Source organism: Chanos chanos, chromosome 7 (genome assembly GCF_902362185.1).
Source record: "Chanos chanos chromosome 7, fChaCha1.1, whole genome shotgun sequence".
Taxonomy (NCBI): domain Eukaryota; kingdom Metazoa; phylum Chordata; class Actinopteri; order Gonorynchiformes; family Chanidae; genus Chanos; species Chanos chanos.
In genome coordinates this window covers 38,916,234-38,926,238 of record NC_044501.1, presented here as the reverse complement: position 1 = coordinate 38,926,238, position 10,005 = coordinate 38,916,234, and the positions used below count along the sequence as shown (strand labels likewise).

At 43.4% G+C, this 10,005-nt stretch overlaps 2 protein-coding genes across 2 annotated transcripts; one reads left to right on the top strand and one right to left on the bottom strand.

The window, feature by feature from the left end:
* Positions 1-1,142: 1,142 nt before the first annotated feature.
* Positions 1,143-4,280, top strand: ankrd53 (ankyrin repeat domain 53). Its single transcript, XM_030779319.1, has 6 exons — positions 1,143-1,156; positions 1,455-1,608; positions 1,858-2,057; positions 2,403-2,567; positions 3,029-3,122; positions 3,705-4,280. The coding sequence occupies exons 1-6, from the start codon at positions 1,143-1,145 to the stop codon at positions 4,278-4,280; spliced, it is 1,203 nt and encodes a 400-aa protein (XP_030635179.1).
* Positions 4,281-5,691: 1,411 nt separating this feature from the next.
* Positions 5,692-9,394, bottom strand: tex261 (testis expressed 261). Its single transcript, XM_030780254.1, has 6 exons — positions 9,222-9,394; positions 7,720-7,799; positions 7,220-7,373; positions 6,840-6,907; positions 6,600-6,702; positions 5,692-6,370 (listed from the first exon to the last, which is right to left on the bottom strand). Exons 1-6 carry the CDS (start codon positions 9,289-9,291, stop codon positions 6,255-6,257), a joined length of 591 nt encoding a protein of 196 aa, XP_030636114.1. The 5' UTR covers positions 9,292-9,394; the 3' UTR covers positions 5,692-6,254.
* Between the last annotated feature and the right edge of the window lie 611 nt (positions 9,395-10,005).

Below are 10,005 nucleotides of genomic sequence, written 5' to 3'. Positions count from 1 at the left end.
GTTTATGTCTCTCTAACGGGACATATTTAACCTACTTAAATTACTCCGATAAGTAAACCTGACATGTGGCACACATATTAGGCCATCTTAACAGCACACCTGGGCATTCACCGGGCGCATTCACGTATCTCGTATGGAAGTTAAAAGTCGAGATAAATAGCCAGAAATTTATTTCACTGCTTTTACAATACGTGATAATAAACAATGAAGTTAGGGCAACGTTACTTGAACATGTGATTGTGCACAAAGAAATATGACAAATAGATGCATTGATCAAAACGATAAAGTCGTGTAAGGGAATAATGATGCAGCACACATCGTGAATTAGCGGTACTTATTAATAACATCAGCTTTTGCCTTTGTAACATTTACGTTTTTAAATTTAATCTACGATATTTGTAGACTTATTAGACAATCATTTTATTTTATAACTTTACATAATAACTTTATTTAGCGACCCTGGCAGACCGTTCAGATAATTGCTGCCGCCTATTGGACAATCAGACAACTGCTCACTGGAGGAAGAAGATAATTTCTCGGTTCGAGTTTGTTTTAGTAATGGGAACGTTCATGTGACGTGATCTCTGAAATCTGTAGGATATTGAGCAACCCCTGTTAGACAGACCTGGATTTCCCTTTTTTAAAAGAGATTTATCTCGGATTCAGTTCTACAGTTTTGTCAGATCGGCTAAATGAAGTTACGCACGTTTCTTATTTCTTTAAGTCCGCTTCGTGAAACGCCGCTCTTCTATGATTTGGGGGGAAAATGATAACCTGTCTTGCAGAAAACCGCATTGAAGAAACACTCGCGGATTTCCTCACTGAATACTCTGTCTGAAAAAAAAATGTTTAAAACGCAGTAACAGGACGGAGCTCTGCGTTCCTTTGGAATCAGTCGTAAGAATATTTCAATATCTATAACTATTTGTTATGAAATTGTTATTTAATAAGATAAACTTTACATATCAAACAAACTGCACATAAACTGTAGAAGTGAGAGCTGGTGAGATGTAAGCAACAAAAGAAGGTGCAAGAGTTAAAGAGTGGAGCATTAACTACGTTAGGAGTAAAAAAAAAAAAAAAAAAAAATAGGAGTTACTATAGAAACAACTGAAACTGTCAACAAATGCTTAAGGTCCATGATGGCATCTTCGTGGTAAAGTGCTTCAATTAAACATAAAATAATTAACGCTAATTACTTCTATTTCAATATGTCATTTGGTTCATTATCAAAGTGTTGTTATCATGTTTTCGGTCAGCTCTGTGAGATAAAGAACGCTCTTTATTCCCAAAAAGTGTTTAGAAAGTGACAACGGTCGAAAGAAAAGACTAGCGCAAGTTTGTCACTGGAGTTTGAAGTTTTAAACATGTGCGTGTGTAACTTTTCGAAAACTTTTTGCTGACGATTTTTTCCCCGGGATTTTGCGTGTCATTTGTCTGCTGTGTCTTCACAGTCTGCCCCCTGGGTCGGTTAAGTACGTTAAGTTCGTGCGAGTGCCAAAAGCTCCACCGGATAGCGACGCGTTCCAGGCCGCTGCATCTGGAGACAGTGACTGGCTTCGCTTTAGTCTTACGAGGGTCCTATCCCCTCTGCAGACAGACAAAGAGGTAGCGTTTTTCATTTCAACACGATTAGTTTGTCGGTGCTATACCGTGATTATGCTCTGTGTTTCGTTGATTCGCTTTGTAATAGTTCGACATCGAGTGGAACATCACAATTTGTGCACGAGTACACGCGCATATTATCATTATGTCGTGCTAACTTAAGTTAAGTTAAATGGTTAAGTTAAACCATTAGGTTTAACTTAAAGTTACTCATATTCCCTCTGCCTCTCTTTATGTGTGTGCGCGCATCAGGGTCTCACAGTTCTCCATGTTGCTGCCTTGCACGGTAAACTGGCCTGTCTGAAGCTGCTACTGGAGTCTGGATATTTCGATGTGAATGCCTCTTGCCCACATGGACGTAGGCCCATACATATGGTCCTTACAGCACAGAGTAAACCCCACTCCTACAGATGCCTTACCTACCTACTAGAACACGGAGCTAAACCCAACGTGTACGTTTCACACGCACTCCACATACACGAGTCAGGATTAAAAACATACGAACATTTCTGTGGTTCTGTACTGTAAGTGGTTTCTGCTCAAGGTGCATCTTCAGTGTTTAATATTTGATGGGTGCAGTTGTTCCGTTTTTTGCAGGTTAAAAATATGGCCCAGATTTAACCATTCACGAAAGTTTGGAGGATACACGTTTTTAACATGGGCGTGTTCTTTTACAGTCATCAAAACCTTCAAAACATTGTTTAAGATGCACGAAATATTTTAAACGGTACAACAACTTCACAGTTTAATTAGAAAAATACACCGAATTTGAAATGTGGTATCCGCCGAATGCGTAGATCTACAGAGGAAGGTTTGACCCCTCTGCACTTGGCAGCCAGTGAGGGGTTGAGAGAGTGCACGGAAGCGCTGGTTGCGTCTGGGGCAGAGATCCATGCTCAGGACAGTCGGGGTCAAACACCCCTGGACCTCGCTCGCATCTGGGGCCATAGGCACATCGCCAGGTATGTTAGTGTATCACGGATTCCAGAGGACAGCCTGGCAGACAAGATCTGGACATAACTTTTCACAGTTGCTGGCAGTACTTATCTACCTGTCGCTATAATTATTGTATTAGAGGTGTGGAATATCTGCTTTTAAATACTTTACTTGTATTTCATATCTCAAAGAGAATGTCTGTGTCGTCTACAGTACAATACAGTTTGCGTTCGGTGTGCTCTTGATGTTTAAACAGCTCTCTCTGCACATTGAGAAACACATATATGCATGCTAAACCCACATGAAGTGTTCGCATTTATGAAATACCTGGTTATTCTGCCAGTCTTTGATAAGATACTGAATCTTTCGAGCATACAAAAGAAATGTGTGGATTAAGTGAAGTCTGTGTGTGTGTGTGTGTGTGTGTGTGTGTGTGTGTGTGTGTGTGTGTGTGAGAGAGGTTTCTGAAGGACGCCATGTGGCGGAGGGATAAAGAAAAGGACCTGGGGAGACGCAAAACCCTTCAGAGTCTGCGACAGAACCTCATCACAATGCACGATCTGGCACAGAGGAGAGAAAAGGTCACTCTACTTCACAGGTTCTTTTGACATTCACACTTTCACTAACTGCACGAGTCATTGTGTTTTTATAGGACAGAATGATGGGTGCAATGTGCTTAACTCAGAAGATATGTCAGGGAATCTAGCCAATAGGACAATATGAAATGTGAAAAAATGAAAATATATATATATAATTAGAAAAATGATATGTATAAGCACTCCCTTGACCTCTGCATGGAAGAACACAAACATTGGAGATTTAGTGGATAATTGCCCATATAAAACACTAAATATCAACAAAACCGTAGTCAAGTGAGCACACACCCTTTTTTTTTTTGTTGCTGTTGTTTGCTTATATTTTAATATAGCAGTGCATTAGTGTATTGACATCCAATTTGAACAGTTATTATAATCCCACAGACCGCAGAAGCCAAAATCAACAAAACTGAATATGAAATGTTTTCTGTCGCCGAACGGATTGGCTGCCTTTTTCAGTGATCTTTCCACCCCTGAGTGGCCCCCTGACCAATTACTTTTCATTACAGTCATCATCATGGCACTGGTCACATTATCACGTCGCTCAGGTTTCCATGGTAATTTCAGGTGGCCAGACAGGCTGTTAATGAGCAGAGGGTCACTGAATGGGCGAGGAAAAAAGGGCTGCCCCTCCTCTGGACACCGGAGAGAGGAACGTGGAGGCCGTCACATGACGCCCACTGCTTTTCCCAGGAGCGAGAGAGGCCGCGCCGCGGGAGGGAGAAGGGGCGGCCGCCGGGGACCCCAAAAGAAATGTGGGACATCTCTCCGAATCCCTCCAAGCCACCCCGGGCCTCTATCGGCAGGCCCCACAGCGTGCGTATGAGCGGTCTGCCCGAGACGCCTCCCCACGAACCCGACCTGCGTCAAACCGTGTCGCTAGGCTACGGCGGTGACGGGTGTCCTCGTTACGTTGCCAACTGGAACCAGTCTCCACAACCCGTCCCCGCTTTGCCGTTGGACGTCCTGCAGAGAGGCCTGTTTCCCGCGGCCTTCCCTTCCCGAATAGCTTCTCCACAAGACTTCCAGCCGAGCACTGTGCTGGATCTACCACACCTGGGCGGCACTCCAGGTTCCAACGTCTCTCCTTGGTCTGAGATAGTTATGCATTTGGCAGAGGAACTGGTTCCAGGACGGTACTAGAGAGACTGGTTCTCAGTTCAGAACTAGTACCTCTAGCCATCTCTCCTTGGTACCCTCTTTCATCCTTGATCTGATTGGATAGGTACTAAGTAATCCAGCAAGCCAATCAGAGCACAGAGTAGAACTGCAGGGTAACCATACTGCAAATATGTAGTCCAGCTCTGGCAAGTCTGCAAGGAGGGGTTTAGAGTGGACATTTAAGGTTGTTTTTAGAGTTACACAGATATTTTACATGACACATTATACAAATACAGAATTCACTATGATGTGTAACAGTACAAGAGAATTAGCAGAGAGCTCAGAAAGAGTGTATTTACAGATTTTTATTTCACATTTTAAAAATAAAATGATACTTTTGCTTAATTGCTTGTCTTTTGATTGGCAGTGCGACTGGACATGGTTTTAGAAATAAAAACAGGCATGTCCTTAACACGCTCAGTGAAACTCAACTGACCTCTAAGTAAAGAAAAAAAAAAAGCTTCCGGCTATAAACGACAGAATGCCACAAACCTTTATCCCTGGTGTCCATTTTCAGAAACGTGGAATGGGGGGGGGGGGGGGCAAGAGGAAATGTAAAGGAAGGAGAAAAAGAAAAAAAAAGTTTGTTGTCATGTGGTCTGGGCATGAGTGGTGTTAGAGTTGCAATAAATGTGGCTGCCACTCAGTCTGTGGGTTGAGGTATTCGGGGTGTCAGGGGCAAGACCGCTGTGACCCAGGTCACTGGTCATATAACAGCTCTTTTCTAATTATTGGGCTTCCCTCAGGGACACCCAAAGCCACTCTTCCCTCTCCCCTAAGTGACTCACTCCCCCAGGTGAGAGCTTGTTCTGAGCTTGTGTGCGTACGTGCCAGACTGCAGCGGCTTCGCGCTGCCCTCTCCTCGACCTCACACTCCGACCCAGCGGTAACCTCTAAGCCCCCCCAATCGCATCGCAGCCAATTACCAGCCGGTATATCGCACCTCTGCGCAGGGGGGGGTGGTGGGGCGGCCAATCACCGGGGCCGACCGTTTGCTGTTGGAAGCGCGTGGCGCTCAATCGCAGGGCCGAATCCCCGACCGTATGTGTCGGCAATCTCCCTCCTCGTTTACCTCGGCGTCGGGATTAAAACCGAATGCGTTTTTCTAAGATTATTCCAGACGCTAATCTGGAAACTGCGTGTGATTCTAATGCGTGATGCATTCTTTTATTATCTAAATTATATCTAAACAACTGTACATCATCATTTTTTTTTTTTTTTGGTATGTTGAGCACTTTATCTACATTTTTTTGTAGCAGTAATTACGACGGTACTTCTCTTTTAAAACGTACAAACAAACAAAAGGTTTTATTGTTCTTTACAGCACACAAATATTATAAGCGCAATTGAAAATTATGGCCAAGATGATTGTATGAAATCAGGATGAAAACACCCCCCCCCGCCCCCAGACACGCTCATTCATATGTAGACATATGCAAACATTGGCTGTGTAAGGTGGCGTATTCAAATGACACAGGATAAAGCAGCCTTTTCAAGGTGGCAGTTGTTCTGTCCCCCATTTCCTATTCAAGCCCCCCAAAAAAAACCCACACACCTTGATCATCACACTACAGACACAGCATCGTATGTCCACAGGTCGAGCAGTTTCAGAGAGAAAAAAAAAAACACGTTGTTTAGGAGACTACTCAAGTCTCTAGATGATGGCTGCAGACACGAGTACTGACTGACACACAGACAGACAGACAGACAGACAGAGCGACAAAACAAACAGATTCAGTTCATGAGTTGTGTATCCGTGGCAGGGCTTCTGTCTGTCTAAGAATGGTTGTCCCAATCTGCCGCCATTAGAGCTTCGTCACTGTCCTTGATCATCGTGATCCTCCCCCCCCCCCCATCCCGCTTCCTGCAAGGGGGGCTTGGTTCCCATGGACAACCTAAAACCTCACCTCACCCATCTTTCCCTTCCAACCCCCTAAACCCCCTCCTCCGTACGCTTCAGTACATCTTCTGTCGGCTTGGCAACACCGCCTCCTTCAGGAAGGAGAAGATCAGCAGGATCCCTGAACGCTTGCCTCGCTTCCCCTTGGTGAAGTAATTTGACACCACGTCATCTGAAGGGGAGAGAGAGGGAGAGAGAGAGAGAGAGAGAGACAGTTAGCAGATGTCACTGTGAAAACAATGCACGCTATAGCCTGCTTGGGCTCCACACCTACAGGACCAACAACTCCTATTGATCTCAGCAAAGTTCAACATCCTTAAGGCTCTTCTCTCTCTCTCTCTCTCTCTCTCTCGTGGTCCTTCCCATTTTATTTGTCTACGATTTACAGAAGAGATGTTTACCTCCTTGCTGCACGGTGGATGGAAGCACGTTCTCTCCAGCCGACAAGGACACGAAGAAAGAGAAGGGAATCATCCACAGGCAGATTGTGAAGTATGCTAGGACCTAAGAATGGAAAGAAAAACATTCTGACATAAGGAAAACAGTGGATGGCCAGGCAAGTTGAGAGACCCTGTTTTGTTTGTTTGTTTCTTTGTTTTTTATTCACTGAGATTAAGGCAATGGATTCATATCATACCTACCTCAGAGAATGGATAATACTCCTCTGCAAAGTACTGGAAAGCCATGTAATGGTTTATTACCACAAGCACTGTGCGTGAAAAAAAATGCACACACACACACACACATACAGGGCATGAGTTCACTGATGTACACAAAAACAAAGGATTACATATAGAGTCATGGGCTCGCCTTCAGCTTAAAGTACCTAAGCTTTCAGCAAGTGCAAACTTTTACTGCTCATACAAGAAAAGTTACTGTGTGACATACAAGGCATCCATGTGTAGACTGCCCAATTCTTCCACTGCTTATACATATACTTATATGCTTATACATACACACTTATATATGTATACAATACAATATACACTTATATATATATATAGATAGATAATACACCCACCACATGATAAGATGAAATTGGGGGAGGTGAGCATGATGTAGGGGAAAGTCTGTAATAAGCCAAAGTAAACCAGGTTTGTGAACAGGCCCACTCCAATCATCAGCATAGGGAAGCCCTCAAACAGGTAAAGGCCTGCCAAAACTCCAGTGGAAAACTGTGTGGGGAGGAAGGGGGGGCGGGGGGGTGGGGGCGGCAATGTCACTTCAGCTTCAAATGTCAAGAAAGTTTGCAGGGAGAGAGCTGCTAGCAAACATGGTTAACATCATCTCTAAAAGGATTATATGTAATTGAATTTTTTTTTTTTTTTTTTTTTTTAATTCTCGTGGGATGGCCCGTGCCGAGTTCAAAAGCAAAATGATGTCATGAATTTATCCAGTGTATCAAGGTCGTCATTAAACATTCATTTAACGATTAATAATACAGCACTTGGATATGGTAAATGTAGATTAAATAAAAATCTGCATTTTACATTTGTGTTTTGTATTTGAAACTACACTTACCAGAATCATGTACTTTACTATTCGGCTGGTGGCAACTGTGTACTCCTCTATCAATTCTGCCAAATAATACAGGCCAGCAGCTGGGGAGGGCAGAATCAGATAGTGATGATCAGGAATAATCCACAAGACCATCTGACAATATCAGTAAATAACGTGTAATGCCCCGCGACAAAATGCCAGCGTAAAACCGGAGCTGACTAAATACATGTGGCAGAAACACAGACTTATGCAGAAGACACCAAAACCAGATGAAGAACAACTCCGCAACATTCTCTGCTGCGGAGGTCACTTCAGGCAAAGTTCGCGGAGAAAGTTAAAACATTGAGGTCATGACAGTGTGTTACAAGGTGCAGTGCCTCCATTTTCGGGGGAACGTCAGGAGGCAAAAAAGCGCAAGGCATCGCACCACTTAGACATCACGGGGGGGAAAAGTTCACTGCACTTTTGAACCCAGGCCTCGAGCTGTTTTAACATTGCATAACTACACTAGACATGCTGCCTATTTTTTTTTTTTTTTTTTTTTACACTGGAGAGCTCATTCTTTAAAAATCTGCGCGGGAGACCAGAGAGAGTTTTAATGGTTACGATGGGGAGAGAACATAACACATAACCACAGTGGTCTCCTTAAAATTGAATGTGCACAACTCTCAAGCAAACTGGTCCGAAAAAAAAAAATCCCAAAGAGTTCCGTCTTCACAACGGTTTTTCAATGAGTTTGAGGAGTTACCTCGCTTATATGTGCATTTCCTCTGGACTTGTAACAGAAACGTCTTATCGGTGGTGAGCAAACCAAATATGCCCCGTTGCCTTAAGGGAACCTTACGGTGCATCAATATTAGCTTAACAAAATCATGCCAGATAGGGAGCTCACTAAGGAGTGGCTTAAGGTCATCAGGTGTCTGTCAAATAGGTGAGTTCCCACGTCGGTGACACTTAAACATACTGCCAACGTGGACAACGCAGTTTATCTTTTCTACCCTTATTATCTGATTAGTTGACTCTTTTGCGGGAAAAGAACTCATTGTTCGAGCCAAAAACAAACAAAAAAAACTCTCCAGAGTGTCGTTAATATTTGGAGATTTCTGCTAAATAACAGATGAAACGATATTTAAGAGGCTGTCCACGGTACAGAGTTGTGTAAGGAAAACTGTAAAGCTTTTAAAAGTGCATTTTGAATGGTCTTTACGAGATAGCTGTCAGTGTAGCGCTATTCAGTATATTCTGAGTAGAAATTCCTGTCTAGCTAATCATCACGCCAGAACAGTCAAAGGAATTCAGCTACGCCTGAGCAGCGAGCTCCGTTTAACTTTGGCCGGGAAGGGCTATCCAAAATCAGTTATACTCGAGAGCAACGCCGAAGCCGCTGCACCAGAAAATGCCAAAGTGACTGAGGAGGTATGCGAACAGACTTGGGAGGGAATGCTGCAAGGTTTAGCGAGCTGCGCTAACCGGTTAGCTGTATTGCTAGCAAGCTAACAACTTCATGACAAAATTAAACTCACCAATTGCGAGGGTAACGAAAGATATTTGTATCACCAGAGATAACCAGCTAAGTAAATAAATAAACCACATCTCTTAACAAATCTGCAAAATAAATACAAAACAAAAGAAGATAAAAAATAAAGAAATATGTCTCCAAATACTATGCCAGCTATACAGTCACTGTACTGGTCAAAGTTCCTCCCAAAGGTGCTATGCAGACGTTGAGAACTGACGAGTAAGAGCGTTTGGTGCAGAGCGTCGGTACTGCTTTGAGACAACAGCGCCTTTTCAGTCTGGGGGATCAATTGCATTTGCGAAGGCTTCGTGGACAGAGCACCACAGTGAATGGTTAGAGAATAAACCCGTGTCCTTCCCTCCTTTTCCCCGTTTTTGTGTTTTGAAAGCACACACTCCCCATCTGAAAACGTTATTACAAACGTACGGGAAAATTGAGCCTTTTTTTACGTTTATGAAAATAAAATAAGGGACTTTCAGGAAAGGAAATGCGATCTTTTATACAAAAAAAAAAAATAGAACGAGGTGGACGACAGAGGGGGAGAAAATTCAGACTAGCTAGAATGCAAAACAATCACATCCATTTCAAACGCTTTTACCAAAGAAAAGGAGTGCAAAGGTGTGAACAGAAACGCCACCTCTCTCCATCGCAGACCTGGCCCGACGAACGGTCGAGCGAACCTAAATGCTTTCACACAGTCGACACCTCAGAATCCATAGTGAAAATCTTATAATGGAGCAGAAGTGAAGGTCTGCTACAGAAAAGCCGAAGCAACCTGGAATGAAGCA

Bases quoted from the DNA above. Each gene is read 5' to 3' on its own strand.
- tex261 (XM_030780254.1), bottom strand. From the start codon at position 9,291: ATGTGGTTTATTTATTTACTTAGCTGGTTATCTCTGGTGATACAAATA. The intron at 7,800-9,221 runs GTGAGTTTAATT...TGCCCTCCCCAG, and splicing joins TTTCGTTACCCTCGCAATTG to CTGCTGGCCTGTATTATTTG. The intron at 6,703-6,839 runs GTAGGTATGATA...TTCCATTCTTAG, and splicing joins AGTATTATCCATTCTCTGAG to GTCCTAGCATACTTCACAAT.
- ankrd53 (XM_030779319.1), top strand. The intron at 1,609-1,857 runs GTAGCGTTTTTC...TGCGCGCATCAG, and splicing joins CTCTGCAGACAGACAAAGAG to GGTCTCACAGTTCTCCATGT. The intron at 2,568-3,028 runs GTATGTTAGTGT...CATGTGGCGGAG, and splicing joins GGCCATAGGCACATCGCCAG to GGATAAAGAAAAGGACCTGG.